This window comes from Malania oleifera, chromosome 4, assembly GCF_029873635.1.
Source record: "Malania oleifera isolate guangnan ecotype guangnan chromosome 4, ASM2987363v1, whole genome shotgun sequence".
Taxonomy (NCBI): domain Eukaryota; kingdom Viridiplantae; phylum Streptophyta; class Magnoliopsida; order Santalales; family Ximeniaceae; genus Malania; species Malania oleifera.
In genome coordinates, this window is record NC_080420.1 from 83,569,249 (window position 1) to 83,588,573 (window position 19,325).

At 32.2% G+C, this 19,325-nt stretch overlaps 1 protein-coding gene across 2 annotated transcripts in view; it reads right to left on the reverse strand.

The window, feature by feature from the left end:
* LOC131152866 (1,4-dihydroxy-2-naphthoyl-CoA thioesterase 1) overlaps nt 1-13,838 on the reverse strand; it is a 58,028-nt gene extending 44,190 nt beyond the window's left edge. The window contains exons 1-2 of one of the 2 annotated variants that reach the window (XM_058104803.1): nt 13,577-13,795; nt 12,672-12,863 (exon numbers count right to left, since the gene is read on the reverse strand). In XM_058104803.1, the coding sequence (XP_057960786.1) occupies nt 12,672-12,863; nt 13,577-13,714 (330 nt within the window). In that variant the 5' untranslated portion in view covers nt 13,715-13,795. Of the gene's footprint in view, nt 1-12,671; nt 12,864-13,576 lie in introns of both variants that reach the window. The other variant, XM_058104802.1, reaches the window with a different exon arrangement.
* Between the last annotated feature and the right edge of the window lie 5,487 nt (nt 13,839-19,325).

The following is a 19,325-nucleotide window of genomic DNA, read 5'->3' on the forward strand; positions in this document are numbered from 1 at the left end:
CCACAAATGAACTTTGAAAATTCTTCTTACTATTTTTGAAAAACACAAGGTGCTTTCTTCTGGAGAAACAAAGATGTAATCCCAGCAGAAAATCCAGGTGATTCTAAAATTTGAACAAAATTGTAGGAGCTTGAAAGAAGGGTCAGGAGCTTGAAACAAATCATGATCATCTTGAATTGTTTCTAGGAAAATATCTTTTTCAGGACCAAAATTTTTAAACCATTTGTTGACCTTATAGGTCGCACCCGATTTTGATAATGACAAATACTTGATATTTAATGATTGTCAAGTGCTTGTGTAAGTTCAAATTAATATCCCAAGGAATGACACTTGAAGAAATAAGAAGAAGACTGTTAAGACTTGTAATTTGTAATTGTAATTCATATCGGTCTGTAATAATTTATATGGGTATGTAATAGTAACTTAGGTTGTGGTTATATGTTTATCACCTACACATCATGCATGCAGGATATAGCGTAAGCTCAATTAGACTATAGCAAGACCCTAGGCTCCAACACTCACACACACAACATAAAATATATGAGGGTGTTATAATTGTGCTCAAAAATTGAACAAAACTAAACAAGTTAAGAGAGCTCTGGCGACCGAACCCCTGGAGTTCAAAACTCCTCGAGCGCCCAAACTGTTGATAAGTCAATAGTTGACTTAGGCTCTCGAGCGTCCAAACCTTTTTGTGCATACCTTCCCCCGGCGCCCGAACCCTTTAAAGGGAACTTTTCACCAACCCAGGCGACTGATGTTTTTTTGTTCAAAAAGACCCCTAGGCAACCGAACTCATGTGTTTGGGCCACCGTATATTGGACCAGGCACCCAAAAGTACATAGCTTGGCTACTAACTTTGATTTGGGCTACTGAAACTCTATTCGGGCGAATGAACGTATTTAAAAAACTTTCTTGGATGTGTCTTGTCGGGCGACCGAACCTAGGTTCAGCCAACCAAACCCCAACCGGTTAAAATTAAATTAACCACGGTAAAACTAGGTTAAATGGGGCTAATTGGATTTTAATCATTTGAGACTTTTTTAATAATACACATTCTGTCTCGAACGGTTATAATTTTTCACTTGCCTATATATATGGTTTCATTTGCATAATTAGAGAGAGATTAGCAAAAAGTGATTAAGCCAAAAATTCTCTCTACTGAAAAATCACAATTTGCCCAAATACTTTCAAGTTTACATCCACTTGATAAAATCTAAGTTTGTAAGAGCTTCTCTTGTGTTTATGTGATTATTGTTCCTTGCTAATACTCCCATTTGTGTGTATGTTTGAGATTATTTCTTTGGGAGCTTAGCTTAGGTTTATCTCACGGATTTCTTTATTATAAATCTAGTGTGGGATTAAACCAAGAAAGCTTAGGATATTTGCATTCCATTGGAAGTGTCTAATAGCTTTGTTTTGGTGTGCTAAGAATCTTTCAAACAAGTAAGAAATTTTTCGAACTAGTATTGGGCTTATTTGATTGAGGAAAATCATTTTGGAACTAGTTTGATTATTTGTTTAGTATATTTGGAATATTGATGTGTTACTGAAATATCCTGTTTAGATTCTAAGACTTTGCTTGTCTTGAATATGATTGTGTATCATATTGATTATACTGTGTAGAGGATTAATTGAACAAATCTTGCATCACTGAGCTTACACTATATTCATGCTATTGATGTGCATGTGATTGTGCGAAATTGGGTACAAATTTGTTTTACGTGAAAGCACTGCTTCTGTACCATTTGATAGTAAAATTTGAGTGTTTCCAGGCGTAGCCTGAGAGGGCGGTAATCCAACCCGGTAAGGATTGTTGTAAAGGTTGAGAGCAGCCTTGTGCCAATTGACCTGGTTTGTATAGGTGTCACTCCACTTGTTTAAGTGAGCAAATGATAGTGGTAATTCTTGTGCTTGTTAGCCAAGGTGAGAACGTAGGCAATTGGCCGAACCTTGATAACATCTCTGTGTGTCAACTTTACTTTACTGCTTTTTGGTGCATATGTGTTTGATTAAGTTGGTTTATTAACTTTCTTGTATACATTTACATTCTTGCACTAGATTGACCCCAGGGTTGTGAATATACTAGTGTTAGGAGATTAACCTAGGGCTTAAACTTTAAAAATACCAATTCACCCCCCTCTTGAGATCATGGTAAAGGCAACACCATTTGAGAAACCAAGGTGCGAAAAATTTGCAAATTTTTGGATCAAAATGCACAAACCAAGAATGAGAATAATTACGTAGGAAGAAAACATTTAACCAAGCGTCAATGTAATCTTTGTAATTATAGGATTGTGGAATAAAATCTCCTTTAAATTGTCTTGAATCTCTTGGATGAGTTCCCCATTCTAAGGGAGAAATAATTTTGAAAATCTTGAATTTTGTAAAGTTAATTTTTGTAGAATCCTGAGATCGTAATTATGATCGATTACGACCGAGTTGGTTTCTACAAGAATTAACTCGTAAAATTTTCTATTCTTCAATGGGTTTGGAGTGTCAAAATGGCATCCAGTGAAGAAATAGTTTTTGATAACTTTGAAAGGAGTGGAATCATCCCATTCGGGTTCAATAGGAATGAGATTCTCGAAGTATTTTGAAAAATATCCTTTTTGTAACAGGTACCTTTTGAGCTTGGGCCAAAACGATCTGAGCTTGACTTTCCATAACTTCTTTGAAAGAAGGAACTTGAGTAGTTTGAGGCCTTAAAGGGGGTTGAACCTATTATGAATAGGAATTTCTTTTAAGGATTGGGCTTGTTGGGCTTTTGAAGATTATGGTTTTAAATAGACGTATTTAGCTGTAATTCTTAGGATGTTGTCCTATCAGGAAATCTCTTGTAAGAAAGTTTGGAATTGAATTTGAAGTTGCTTTGATAAATTCAATTTTAAAATCAAATACAGATAAAATTGCTTGCCATCCTACAAATATTTGTTTTGAAACCAAAATTTTAACATCATTTTCAATAATACTCTTAGCACTTGCACAATCAATTCTAAAAAAAAATTATTGAACAAATCATCTTGAAATTTTTGAATGCATAAAACTATGGATAAAATTTCTTTCTTGATAATTGAATAATTGACTTGAGACTGACCATGCTCCTAAATGAAATCTTATTAGAGTTTCATTTGACTCAATTATTTGTTTAAGAATACCCCTGAATCCAACATCAGAGGCATCAATTTCCACTATCATAAAAGCTTTAGGATCTAAAAGACTAAGACAGGGAAAGGTTTTAACTAAAGCCTTAACTTTGATAACAATTTGAGTACATTCGTCTGACCATGTAGGAAGATTTTTCTTGAGTCTTTTGAATAAATGTTTTATTAAAATCCTGATATTTGAAATGAAATCTGCAACATAATTAAGACACCCTAAAAACCTTTGTAATTGATTTTTGTCTCTAATTTCATTAGAAAATTTGTCTGCAAATTCTAATGATTTTTGTATTGGAGTGATCTTATTTTGGTAAATCTGATGACCTAAATCTAACATTAGTTTGAAATAATTTAATTTTTGGTTGAGAAACATCCAATCCATTTCTTTTGACAATATTATAAAAAATATTGAGATGTTTGAAGTGTTGACTTATTGATTCGGAGTATAAAAGAACGTCATCAATGTATACAATAGTAAATTTTCTATAAGCATTGAAAATTTCATTCATAATGTTTTGGAATTATGAAGGTGCATTTTTTAAGCCAAAGGGCATTACGTTCTATTCGTAGTGTCCGAATGGCACTGTAAATGTTGTCTTATACTTGTCTTCTTCTATAATTTGAATTTGCCAGAATCCTGATTTCATGTCAAATTTTGAGTATATTGTAGTCATATTTAATCTATTGAGTAAATCTTTTTTGTTTGGTATTGGATACCTAATCCATTATAATGATTTATTTAATGGTTTGTAGTTAATGACAAGTCTTGGTGTCACTCTTTCTATTTCAACTTGATTTTGAACACAAAAATCTGCATAATTCCAAGGGGATTTACTTTTTTGAATTAATTTTTTATTAAGTAATTCTTGTATTTCTTTTTTGCAATATTCAAGTAATTCCTAGTTCATTTGAATAGGCCTTACTTTTGTGGGTATTTTGTCTTCTGTAAAATCTTTTGTATAAGGTAATTTAACAGTATGATTCTTTCTATTTCAAAAAGCATTTGGTAAATTTGAACAAACTTCTTTTTCAAGTTTTTCTTTAAATAAATCAATTTGAGATTTAACCTCTGGGTTTTGAATTTGTTCTTCTATTTTCTTATGATAAATTTCTCTTGACAAAGATTTTATGTGCTTTCTTTTATTTTGAATACGATGAATTCTACTTATAGCCAGATTTTTTTAATGTGTTGACTTCTTTTTCTTGCATTTTATCTGTGAATTCAAATGAAATATTTTGACCACCGATTAAAGTATGGATTTTAACTTCATCTACCTTGAATGGGTAGATCATTGTGAAGAATGGCATTCCAGGAATGATTTCTTGTTGCATATTTTTGACAAGTACAAATGTTGTTTTGAGGCAGATTTCTTGATTACAAATATGAATATCTGAAATTTTATGTTGAATTTTTAAGGTTGAATTTGTTGCACTATATAATTGCATTTTTGTCTTTTCATAATAATGGGTAGGTATAAGTCCTTCTTGAATGCAGTTCATATCGGCTCCGAGAAATATTTCTTTTTCTTGATTAACTTGGTATTGAAAATCTTCTTCGTCATCTGAATTAATAATTTCTTCAACTTTTGATTTTCCTTTTGTATCTATCTTATCTATTCTTAGTTGCAGTTGGATTATATTTTGCTTAAATTTTTCGTTTTGTTCTTTGATTATTTTAACTTCTTCTTTAGTCTGATTTATTTCTTTTTGTAAATCTTGAATACTTAGTTCTTTTCTTGATTTGGATTCTTTATTTTTGTATCTATCAATGATTTCGTTAATATCATATCCTTTGTTGATTTTTGGAGTTCTATCCATTTCCAAATTTCTTTTTAATTGAAGTAAATATTTATTTTTTATTTCAGGATCATTAATATATTCGATCATTTCAAAAATAACTTCATTTTATTTTGAAATTACATTAATTGTTTTTGAGCATTTATCACACATGCAGAGTTCAATGTCTTCTTGACATGATTTTTCAGAAAACACATCACTTTTTGAAGTTTTGGAGCTTGTTTGAATTTCATTAATAAACTCGTTTTCTGATTCTAAAAATGAAGTAGATTCAGAGACGTCTGATCCATTATTGATGATTAGATTTAGCATTTGTCTCTTGAATTCTTTTTAAGTATTCATTTCTTTGATTTCTTGTTTTACCCTACAAAATCTTGCATAATGACCCTTTTTCCCACATTTGAAACAAGTTTTCTGATTTTTGTCTTTAGTTGGAGGTCTTGAAGTTTTTGCATAATTTTTCTTTTTCTTTCTATAATAATTTTTATCATACTTTTTATAATAATCTTTCGATGGTTTATGTCTTTTGTATAGCTGTTTTTTCTTATGTTTTTTAGAAGGTGCTTTGATTCTTTCGTACCCATATTGAGCACAGAAATTACCTAGTTCTCCTTTATTTTTTTTGAACTCATTTTTCATTTGAAATTGGTTTTTTAACTCGTTACAAAGTTTTAATCCCTCATGATTTATTACATAAACAATTTGACCATAAGTAATTGATTCGTAATTTAATCATAAAGTTTCTTTAACTCGATATCTAACTCTTTGAGCAAATAATTTTGGTAATCCACTTATAAATTTTTCTTTCCAGAATCCAAATCTCCCATATGATCTGCTCATTATTTTTGCAGTAAAGATATTTCTCTACCATTGAAAATCTGATAATTTTGGACATGTAAGATTTAAAAGTATAATACTAGTTTTTTCATGTTGACTACTTGCATCTCCAATAAATTGCCTAAAAATTGCCCAAATAAGTGTTGCGACAACATCACTTTCTTGAGTTTGTACTCCATTTTCTTATTTAATTTTTTTAGCTTTCATGATTCGATCCTTTTCATGAGAGGTAAGATAATGATCCCACCATTCTTTAAGTGTTCCTACAAATCCATGTGTAAGAAGAGCAACAGTTTGTCCTTCACTTACTGTTGTGAATGAAGCTTAAAGGTTGTTGCCACAACGAACATTTGATGAAGTAAAGCATGTATTTGGTGTTCTGTTAAACCATCAATTCTCCATTCATGAATTTCATTACCTTGAAAAATCTTGTGAGGTAACATTTCATTTGTTTCTTCAAATAAACGACTTGGAGGTCTTGGTTTTTTGTAATAAGTTCTTTGGCTTTGACTTCTCCAATTTTTGATTTTATTAATTTCAAAGTCTTCTTCATTTCTAAAGTTTGATTCTAAGGTATTTATAACTTCTTTTGATAACATATTAATCTTTAGATTTGTGGTTTTATTGATAAGTTCATCAATTTTTTGAGTAAGTAATTCGTTTTGCTTTTCGAACTTAAAGTCCTTTAATCTTTTATCTAAAGTATTGATTGGTATTGGTTCTTCTAATTTAGGTTTTGTTATACTAGATTCTCCTTTTTCGTAAATACTATTAAGCTTGATTTCTGAAAAGATGTTCTAAATGATTTTCAATTCTTGTAGATTGATCAGCCATCATTTGAAGTATTTGATTCGTATAGTTATTTTGACTAATTATTTGATCGACTTCTGTGTTTCCCTTTTTTACTTCTTTGTATGTTGATGCAATTATTTATGTTTCTTTATAATTAAATTTAAAAGAGTTTTCTGGAGGATGATTTGATATGACTAAATTATTGTTAATTAATTTCCATTTTTTCTTGCAATTATGAATAACATTAATTGATTGTCTTTCCTTGACAAATTTGAAAAATGGAATATTTCTTTTGACCTTTTGCATTTCTTCAAACCATTTGGCTTTTATTTTTTTCTCTTTCTTCTTTATTGTATTTTTCAAAAAAATTATCTCTATTATTTTCATTAAGCTTATGTTTGTAATCTCTTCTAAGTATTTCCATATTTGGTTCAAAAGTTTTACTTATAGTCATAATATTCTTCCTTTGATGTTCTTCTTTAAGAATTTTTCTTTGATCTTCTGTCAAGATTTGAGATTCTGTTGAGGAGGTTGATTCAGATATTTCTTGATAATATCCTTGGGGTATTTCGGGACCAAAATCAATTCCTTTAAATTTGAGATTTCTGTTTGGTTCCGTATATGTATAAAGACTTGAGATATTCTTTCTTCCTAAGTCAGTTGATTGTTTTGAAGATTGACCGATGCTTCTGCTTCTTGTTAATAATGATTGAACATTGATCTTAACATTTCCACTTTCGTCTTGAATAACTTTTGTAGCAATTGTCTTTTGAATGTTTGGAATTGTTTCATGATCGGTTTCATTAAGATTATTAAATTCTCAATCTCCCCCAGCTTAAATCTCATGTCATAGAAATTTCTTGGGGTGAGATACAAGTGATTGTCTATTATAATTTGCTTGAAGCATGATTGTTTCACCTTTTTCACTAGTTTGAAGAGAGTTTGGAAGAATTGTTGAAGTTGTGGCTTTGTAATAAACTCGATAAATCATTTCAAGATTTGAACTTCTTGAATCCATGTCATAACCTTTAGTTTGAATATCAAGAGTTAAAAGCTTGTATAATGATTTATCTTGAAGATTTGCTCTTATATTTGGATAACATTCAAAGTATATTGGTCCTTCAGTTATATTTGATTCTAACATTCCTAAGAAGGACTCATTGAATTCATGATGTTTGACATCACGAAGAATAACACAGACTGGTTTGTTTAATCCTACTCTAGTGAGAGGGAATAGTCCTACTTGAACCATCCTGATATGAATTATGTCATATTTAGCCCTAAGGGACTCTAGATCTTTTAAATCTAAAAGTCTCTTTTGCTATCTTGCTTCATTTGTAACTAAAGAAATTGATTTGTTAATGACTTTAATGAAATACTCTTCATTGCTTTCTATTGATCCTTTTTGTTTGATAATTTGACTTTTTGTTTTGGACATTTTCCAAATTTTATTTGAATCTTGATTTCGGTATATCTTTACCATTCCAATTTGCTAGTCTTTTTTCAATTTTTCCTAGAGAAATTTGTAATTCTTTCTTATCTGATCTTTTACTTGAATTTGATGTTTCATCTTGTCTAGCCTTTACTTCTTTTAATAACTTTCTTGTATGCATAATACCTCGAATCAATTTATCCATCTTCTTTCTAAATTTTTCTAGTCTTGCAAATTTTAACTATCCGGGACCACCCTAAACACTCTCTTGTTTGGCGGGCTGACCATCAGATTTTCACTGGTTTACCAACGTCTAGTGAAAATATGCAATTTTCAAAATTTTTTTGAAAGATCAATGAATAAAACTTGTCTTGTCCCAAGAAAAGTGGGATTACAGAAAGATATGGATGTGATCAGAGATCAATGAAAAACTTAGAATTTATGGAGTGCAGCTATTAAGGAGGTCAATGCCACCAAAAGAAACTAAGAAAGAAGTGTGATACTCTTTGGAAGAAAGGCTTAAAAAGGATTGATGTTACTACTCATATCAACAAGGTGCACTTTTCTTTTCGGGAGTCCTCCTATAAAAACTCCACAGTTAAGCATGCTTGACTTAGAGTAATTTTGGGATGCGTGACCTTTTGGGAAATTTTCTTAGGAAGTGTGTGAGTGAGGACAAAACACACTGAAAAAGACACGTGTTGGTCTATGAGACCAGTCATTAGTCCGATAAGGCCTGCCCCCTGTTATCTGATCTAGGTGGAGGAGAAGAGACACAGTGCTCCCTGGCAAAGCCAGGTTGGGGCATTACAAAATAGTATCAGAGTAATTACCCAACCGGAAGTGTGATGAGATTCACATCGCCTGGGTTTGGAAATGTGGGTTCGCAATGAGGACGTTGCGTTATGTTAGTGGGGGAGAATGTGATATCCCGTGGAAGAAAGACTTAAAAATGCTTGATGTTACTACTCATATCAACAAGGTGCACCTTACTTTTCAAGAGTCCTCCCATAAGAACTTCACGGTTAAGCGTACTTGGCTTGGAGTAATCTTGAGATGGGTGACCTTCTGGAAAATTTTCTTAGGAAGTGTGTGAGTGAGGAAAAAATATACTGAAAAGGTCACGTGTTGCTCTGTAGGGTCAGTCATTAGTCCAATAAAGGTTTGTCCGCTGTTGTTTAGCCCAAGTAGAGGAGGAAAGATGCAGTGCTCCCAGATAGACCCAGGTTGGAGCATTACAAGAAGTCTAGGAAAAGATTTGGTAAGAGGAGTAGTTCAAGAAAGGAACCCAAAGCTCTAGAAAAGAAATATCTTAGACCTAATAGGGTTAGGAAAGATGTTAGGGAATCTTTAAAGAAGAGATATGAAAGATATCATAAGTGCTCGGCCACAAGGAAAATCTCTTTCAGAATATAATTGTTGTTGGTTTTATGGTAAGAAAGGTCACAAGGCTAATGATTGCCTAGATGCAGAGAAGAGAAAGGGTAGCCTCAAGAGCATCTTAATGGAGAACTCTTCAGAGCTTCTTTATGAACCTATTTGGGGAGAAGAAATAGATTCAGACGATGATAGTGTCTATTCTATTTTTTTTTTTTTTTCAGAATACTCAGATACAAAAAGAGAAGATTCAGAGGAAGAAATCCTAGAATCTCCTTTCCATCTTAAGCTAAGCCAGTTGAGAATAGCAATGAAGCTAGCAAAAAATGTGCCCGATCTAGTTCCATTAGCAGAATTGGGAGAAGATCTAGTACATTCTACAGAAATGGAAATCCCTTCAGGAGGAAGAGATTCCCAAGAATGGAGAATGCCTTGAGCCAACTGGACTGAAGCATACCATACCTTATGGATACCTTACAAAGAAATTGTAAAGGTTATCGAAAAAGAGGTAACTGTAGAAGTATCCAGTACGAATGCAGAGACATTTGTAGTTTCATTGCTATCTACACAAGAAGTCCAAAAGGCCATGGCTAAAAGGGCAAGATATGACCATTATGGAATTATCCAAGTTGGGATATATCCATTGGTCAGAAAATGGCAAGATCTACCCATCATTGTAGCAATCATGGATGGAAGTATTGATAATTTTGGTAGGTTCTTACTAGGAGAAGCAAGGGCTAGTTTGCATTCAGGCGCAACCTGGATCAAAGTAATACCATATTTACATGTAGGTCTTCAAGACAAAAATGTGGCAAAAATTCTGTAAATAAAAGTAAATACAAGAGAATGATAGAATATGTTAAGATGCAGTCCAGACAAGAGATGCATTAGATTAATTGCAAGACTGTATTTAAAGTTAACACAGGGAAACCAGCCCTTAGAAGAGGAGTTAGTAGATTTACTTAACTCTTCGAGACAAATCAATCTAACTCAGTTAGAGGGTTACAACCATAGGTTGTAAACCCAAGAGCATTGAGTTGGCCATAGATTTGGGTAACCCCAAGACTAGAAGAAATGTTAAAAAATCTTTTGCCAAAGTCAGTAAGACAAAAGGAAAATAGAATAATTATAACCAAACCCCTAAGTGATAAAACTCCTAGTAGAGCGAGTATATCGAGAGAAGAAGATATTAATTCGAAAATAAGGTTAGAAGGATCTGGACCTTCCGAACTAGGACCATCAGGGAGTAGAAGGATATTTATTTTAAAAAATTAGTTTTAATTTTTTTTGCATTACCCCTTAAGGTGGAAACTGCGAACTTATAGGCTCGCTCAACCGACCAAGTTCTTATGTCATGGCTCAGGATATTGAATCTAATATCCATTGCCCAATCATTAATGGCTATAGCTTGATTCTTCTGGCAATCAAGCCTTAAAATTGTCCCGTTCTAGGGTACTCCTTCTGGAATACTTTTCTTGTGTCTAAATTTTTCTTGAATTCTTCCCAAATAGTCAAGAACCGTTTCTGGTTGGCTTGTCGTTTGGAGCATTTCCTCGAAATATAATTTCTTTCGATGCCATGGTTTAGGCTCTAGTCTTAGGGGCTGCCACACTGACTTTGCATCCCAAGAAGAGATTTTTAGAAGATCTACCGACCTTCTTGATTTGGAGGGTCCTACTCTTGAGGATTCTCTTGGAGCATATCTCCTTTTGGATTCTGCTATAATAGCTTCTGCTTGGGCCAATTTTTTGGCATTAAGGTGTTCTACCTCATCTAGCCTTTTATTAACCTTCTCTTGTATCTTGGCTACATCATCTTCTCTCCAACTTTCTTTTAATAAGAGTTTATCCAGCTCTTTTTGAGATCTCTGAATATTCTCAATTATGCTTGATAAAACCTTTGTTTCGTCTATGTTTCTTAGGGCACTATGCACCTCTTTATAGTCTTTAATAGTATTCCTTCATAAGAATATTCTAATTAAAATTGTGGAGAACATAATTAAATTTTAATAATTATGTATTTACCAAAAGTTTAATAAGTATGCACATACTTAATATTTTTTATTTTATAAAAATTTCAATATATGACTCATTCTAATGAAATATTAACAAATTTATTACAATTTCTAAATTATGATTTTTTTTGCCTAAAATCTTCATAATTATTATTATTTGCTCACTTAATAATCAATTAGTGAGTTCTTCAAATTTCAAATAGAATTTAAAATTTAATATTTGGTGTACTTCTAGATCTATAACTTTATTTCTAAAATTTATCTTTTGGAAGTTATATTATTATTTATCTAAACAATGTCAGAAACTTCATAACAATTTTTGAAGATGCTAGAAGAATTTAACTTTTGGGACATACATTTTTTTTTTAGTTTTACACAATTATACTTATTATATCTTTTATTTAAATAATTTTTTAGGTTCAAATCTTTACCTATTTAAAAATATAATTTCATTTAGTTTTTCTTAACTTAATTTTTCAGAAAATGCTAGTCTAACTTCAAAGGACAATAATATTTTTTACATTATCATATTTTGATTTATGATGTGTGTATATATAGTGATGGTTTATTTTGATTTTCAGCCAAATGAAGTTTGTATTTTAGGTTAAAACATTTTACTTAGGCAAAATAGATTTTCTAAATATAACATTTTCTAAATTTGGTTAACTTTAATTTTTTTTAGGAATATAGTCTTAATTTTAAATATAGTGATATTTTCCCATTCCATGATAATAGTTTGTTTTATTTTTTAACAATATGAATTTTTTTTTAAAAATTATTAATAAAATAACTTACGCTATCCATACTTCTACAAATAATATAGAAATTTATAAATCGATTTAGTGTTATCTTGTAGTTTTTCTTTTAAAAATAAATATATTTTTGTTCATAAAATCATTTACACTATTTGTCCTTTTATATATAATATAAATATATGTAAATATATGGTTGCATCAAAATCTAGTTGTGTAAATGGCGCAGAGCATATGATTTCTATATCCTTAGTTACGAACCATAAAATAAATTTTTGTTTTATTTGGGAGCATGAATTTTCGAAATTTAGAAATTTGCATGGATTTAAATGCATAAATTGAGATTCCCTACATAATAATATATTATAATATAACTTATGTTATTATATTCATAAAACATGATCATTACAAAAGAAGAAACATATAACTTCGAATTAAAGAAAAATTAATCTATACAATTTTACAAAATTAGAAAGAATGAAGATTATGGACAGTGGGAGGGAAGTTACCTGGATGGTTTTGCCGACGTTGACGGGCGTGGCTACCACGCGCACGAGGTCGCCAAGCTCAGCGCGTTTCAGATGATTGATGCTAAGGTGTATCCCCGCCACTCTCTGGAAACCGGAGGCTACGTGGGCCCCTAAGCTTGCCAATGCTTCCGCTATCAGTGCCGACACCCCACCGTGTAATACCTTGAATGGCTGAAAAATTATTTTTACTATTATTTTACGTAATGATCGCAGTTCATAACGGCACCGTGATTTTTCTTCATGATTTCTAATATTATCTTACATAAAATTTATAAAATTTAAAAATATAGTTTTTTATGATTATTTTAAAATTTTAAAATAAAAAATTAGGTTGCATATTTAAAAAACATTTTATTTTTCAATTTTGAATATAAATCTTTTTAAAAAAATACAAAAAAATTTATTATTTTTTGAAAAAAACAAAAAATAAAAAATTCCACTAAAGTGATGAAGTGAACATTTATTTTGAGATTATTATTTGTCAAAGCTTAAAATGGAGAAAGTCTAAAGGTGAGGTTGGTGAGGTGTGACCCAAAAGAAAAGAACTTATGAACCGTTGGTTTGGGATCTCTTAGAAATGTCACGTATAGGGGTATTTGTGTAATTTCAAAAGTTGGGGCCATGTACCATGGTGTGACAGGAAGGGGTATTCGTGTAATTTCAGTGACACAGAAAACGCAGTTCGTCAGTTAGATATAATAAACAAATTAAAAGTAAACCAGAGGTAAACCGCTCGTGATAATTCCACCTACCGGCGGAGAGATTTGATGAATCAAAACTAGCCGGAAACGCGATCCTTTATGGTTCACGGTTTACGCAGATAGTTCTGTGTGTGTAATGAAGAACAGAAGTAGCTAAGTGATGAGGGGTAAAGAGTGGCGGACCTGACAGCATTTAAGGGTGACTAACAGCCGGCCGGTGACCTTCTCCGGCGATACCTCTTCAATCTCGAAGCCAATTGCGTTGAGAGGAGCATCCAGCTCCGCGGTCTTCGTGGCTTTTGAACCCTTTCCCTCCGCCATCTCCCCTCTCTCGCTCACTCTCTTTCTCGCGCTTGCGTCTGTCAGGGAACGAAGCCATCTAAAACGCTATCTTTGTGCGGCAATTTTACAGAATTGTCCCAAGTGGCATGAGCAAGGGCAGTGAGAGAGACCCCGTATGGGGGGGAAGGGTATTATAGTCAATTAGAGCGGCATGGTGGGGCCGTGCGTACCATTTCAATCATTCAATTGCAAGATTCCGAAATGGTCTGTTCCTCTGTTTAGACAGTTAGGTGGGAAGCATAAGAGATCCACAAGAACAAAAACTGGAAAATTGGTTGAATACCAAATTCCAAATATTACTTTAATATATATATATACTATGATTAAAAATAGCATGAAACAAACAACATGGAAACATATGTTCATGCGACCCTTGCTCAAATATAAAAATTTGGACAGGTGTCTCCTGCTTTAGAAATTTTTTTTATCTCCTAGAGGATCGTTATAGTTTCCATGGTCAAATAAGCATATGATTATGTGCCTTTAGGTTTTGGCAAATTTTTATTTGTGCACATAGCTTTCCAAAAAAACATTATTAGGTCAGATATTAATTGTTTGATGAGGTCCTATAGAGGATATATATTTAAAAATGTCAAAAATACACGTGTTTAATAAGAAGAATAACAAAAATTAAGATCAAGTTCATTATCAAACAATGAATGTATGTACTTGCCCCCACGGGCATGGCGCGGTGGAAAGACATCAGTACGTAAGAAGGAGTATCAGGAGTTCAATTCCACATAGATACACTCATGGAGCCAACAGTACCTGTAGATTGTGAGAATTTATTGTATAAACCAGTGGAGACCGTGGATGGTGAGAGTTCGCTCTGTGAGCCAATGAGGATAAAAAAAAAAATGAATCTACATACTTTTGTAGACATAACATCAATATTAATTTTTTTACCAATAGTGTGTATAATGTTTCCCAAGTAATGTTAAGGTTAGAATACAAGATATACAAAATAGGTAAGATAAGAGTCAATAGATGAGATACCACGGTATTCCTCCATCAAAAGTGAGGGTTTATTAATAATAATTGGAGATGCCGCCCTCTTTTAGCAAGAAAGACAAAAAGAAAAGATGAGATACCAAACATACTTAAAATTTACTAATTTCACTAGAAACAAAGATTTTAGTAGATTTAAAGAATTATAACCCTTAAATTAGCTTAGTTAAAAATTCAGGTGCTACATAAAGATGGGAAAAGAACTCACAATGAAGCCCAGATCATAGATTGAAAAAAAGAAAGAAGAAATATACCAAGATTTCAAAGCAAATAAAAGAAATTATAGAATATTGAAGATCTAAACATAAGGAAGGTAATTATATCAAAGAAAAGGATAAGTATGTGTTGACGCCCATTTTTTTCTAAACTAACTTCTCGCCTTGATTTTTAAATTTTAAGGATCTGACGTATTTTTGTGAGAGTTTTAGACCCAAATTAGGCTAATTTTGGGTTTGTCAATGTCGAATTTTGTCTGAAATGTCGATGAAAAGGGAACGACAGTCCCCAAATGAGAAGAGATTTGAAGAAAAAATGATAAAATGGTTAAAATCACGTGACACGAAATCACTACTTTATTTTTAAAAAACATAAAAAAATAAATAATAGTTCTAAAAAAGGTATGCAAAAACTAGATTTAAAGTTTAGGAGTACATTTATGTATAAGAAAGATGATTAGCTAATTATTTTAGTGATGATCAACCTTTCAGCACCCCTAACGACACTTGTTTGCAGAGCAGTTATCATAATTACAAATGTGTTGCTTTTGAAAAGAAAAAAAAATATAAAATAAAAGAGAAAAGATTTCTTTCAATCCTCTAGTCATAAGATCGACCACTTTTGTTTATTTACATGATCATGGGCAATTTCCTCTTACAAATATAGGGCTATTAAATACTTACATATATATATATATAGAAAACTAAAAATTAACATTCAATGAAGTTTTTTGTTTTTTGTTTTATAAACATATTCAATGAAGCTTTTATATTTAAGCACTCATTGACCAAGGCAAATTTTGAATCTAACTAGTTCAAAGTGGCAAGCAAATTGCCAGTGATAATAGAAATCATAGACACCATCTACAACAACAATTTTTGATCCCCATAGAAGAAGCAACTAATAGATGATGCTTGGCCCAAAAAAATCAAGCACTGCATAATTTACTAATTTCACTAGAAGCAAAGAGTTTAGTAGATTTAGAGAATTGTTGCCCTCAAATTAGCTTAGCTGGATACAATGAAAAAATAGAACTCACGATGACGTCTAAATCATAGATTGAATATATATATACCAAGATTTCAAAGCAAATGAAGAAATTATAAAATATTGAAGATCTAAACATAAGGAAGACAATGATATCAAAGAAAAAGATAAGTATGTGCTCACACCCATTGTTGTCTAAACTAAATCTAAACATAAGGAAGATAATGATATCAAAGAAAAAGATAAGTATGTGCTCACACCCATTTTTGTCTAAACTAAAATTTTAAATTTTAAGGATCTGACATAATTTTGTGAGTCTTTTAGACCCAAATTATGCTAATTTTGGGTTTGTCAATGTCGGATTTTGTTTGAAATGTCAATGAAAGGGGAATGACAGTCCCTAAACGAGAAGAGATTCGAAAAAAAAAAAAGATAAAATGGTTAAAATCACTTGACACAAAGTCACCACTTTATTTTTTGAAAACATAGAAAAATAAAGAATAACCTTGAAAAAGGCATGCGAAAACTAAATTTAAAGTTTGGGAGTACATTTTTGTATAAAAAAGATGATTAGCTAATTATTTTAGTAATGGCCAACCTTTCAGCACCCCTAACGACTTCTGTTCACAGAGCAATTATCGTAACCACATGTGTTGCCTTCAAAAAGAAAAGAAATATAAAATAAAAGAGGAAAAACAATTCATTTTGGTCCTCTAGTGAGAGTATCACTGTCTAAGCACTCCAACATGGCTTCTAGAGTCTAAAGTATAAAAAATTGGTTGATTTCAGAACCCTATGTTTGATGAAAACATGATGGTGATGGATGAAAAATTGTTGGTTTGAAAATGGGGGCTTGTATTACCGACCTAAAAAAAGTCAAAGTTTGAGAAAATGGCTCTGGACTTGTATTACCGATATTTGGAGAAAGTGAAAAATGGCGAGTTTTGAAAAAGACTTTGAAAGTGATGAAATGTATGAGTTTTTTAAAAAAATTAGGACTTCATCATCGGCCTTTTAGAGTCAAGAAAAATGATGAAACACAATATTTTTGAAATTTTTGAATGTATTTTTCATAAAAGAAAACCTTGATGCTAAACAAAGAAAAATGGTTCGTTTGGTCTAATTTTTTTGATAGAAACCATAATCTTTTTCAAATCATACAATTCTCGAAGGTTGAAAACTCTTGCCACGCCTAGGATTAAAAGGAAGAAAACACTATACATAAGAATTGTAACGACCCAAAAATCTCTACCATTTTTTTTTTTTTAAATCTCTGATACCATGATAATAATAATAATAATAATAATAATAATAATAATAATAATAAAGTCAACCTGGACCCAAGGTGGAGTACCGGGGATACTCCTGTTCATATTCACATTCTATCTATGCAACGAAAAACATAACACACCCAACTTTATATACAATACCAGAGTGCTAGAGTCTCCAAAATATACATACATACTTCCCAAAAATCCATCTGAAATCCCCAGCATTAAACAAACATAACCCCAGTCCCCAACAAAAACACATACCCTATAATCTTGAAGCTGCAACTCAACTATCTCGGAGCTCACTCCGCTTGGCCACCTGGATACCTGAAATGTTTAAGATTCTTGGGGTGAGATATCTCTCAGTAAGACGGAATAAGTTAACACCAGTGTATGGAAAATGAGTTTTACACAAATAACATAACTGTTAATTTAAATTGTTAGCAGTTACATGCAAATACATATCATAACTCACACTTATACCATTTAGAATACACATTTTCTATTTGAACGTACTTCTAGTTGTAATTCATAGTTTCTATTTCTGTAAATCTACATATATGTATATAACTATGAAAATTTCCCTGAATGGATAACTATGATCAAGAATTAACCCTGCATGATCAGGTTGTGCGGCTCGTTGGCTAAACTTAACTATGGCTGGCCTACCAGGTTAAGTCAAACTATAACTCGTCTGTAGTACGATTGGCTTGCTTAACTTGGTCTGAACTGCCAGGGAGCTCCTCTACTCTTCACTGAGGCACAATCGACAGCCATTACCACACGCTATCTGAGATGTATGATTGCACTATCTATACTGTATTAGTTACGGTACCGTGCTCTGTGTTTTGTTCTGGTCCATCAGGGTTCTAATATTGTATAATAGTATTTCTATATATTACAACTTTACCATGATTCTGTAATAACTGTAATACCATGATTCTGTAATAACTGAAATGTCATGGTTCTATAATATTTGTAATATCATGGTTCTGTAAAAGCTTTAATATCATGGTTCTATAAAAGTTATATAAAATTCTGTATCAAATTTCTATACTAAAACTAGTATTTCTCATGCCACACAATTTGAGTAATGCTTATAATACTATAGTCTATATGGGAAAACTGTGTTTTACTATTGTATGGGAAAATTATATTTTCTGCTGTATGAAAATAATATATCATCTATAGGGATTTTCATGCAACCCAGATTTCTGAATTTTCTAAATGTGCATATCATTTGAAAAAAAATCATAATTTCATATCCTTTAATATCCAAAAAATCATATACTGATATTTCATAATCTTATATTATACTATAACTGGAAAAATTTCTAAAACCAACTGGTATAACTTATTCCCCTTACACATTTACTAAAAGCATGCCTGCAAGTATCCTAAACTGATGCCTGCAGCGATCGCACAACCCCTGTATTCAAAAACCCTGCCTTAATCAGTTCAATCCCAGAATAATAATCATTTAAACATCCCAGACCCATACACTCCATTTAATCAATTAAATTCTAAATAGATAACACAGTTATCATCCTTACTTCAACTTTGGAGTGGTTCTTGGAAACCCCAAAACACAAAAATGCTCCGATTAACTTGCTAAGGGTCGCTCCTAGGACCCCGTGGTGGTGTCTGATTGTCGAATCAAATAGAAATCGGAGAGAAATCGAAGAGAGAAGGGAGAGGGTTTTCCTAGGTTTTAGAGAGAGAGAGAGAGATTTATTTTTGTTTAAACTAAAACAAAGCTGCAGGATTTCCTTTTATTCATCACTGCTAGACGAAACCATCGATGTTTTCCAAACCGTTGACGATTTGGGATTTTAACCCTTCCATTTTCACTGTTTTTGTAACGCCCCAACCTGGGTGGGTTTGCCAGGGAGCACTGCATTTCTCCTCCTCCACCTGGACCAGACAACAGGGGGCGGGCTTATCAGACTAATGACTAGCCCCATTTTCAGTGTGTTTTGTCCTCACTCACCCACTTCCTAAGAAAACTTCCCAGGTGGTCACCCATCCCAAGATTTCTCCAAACCAAGCATGCTTAACTATGGAGTTCTTATGGGAAAGCTCCCAAAAAGAAAGGTGCACCTTGTTGA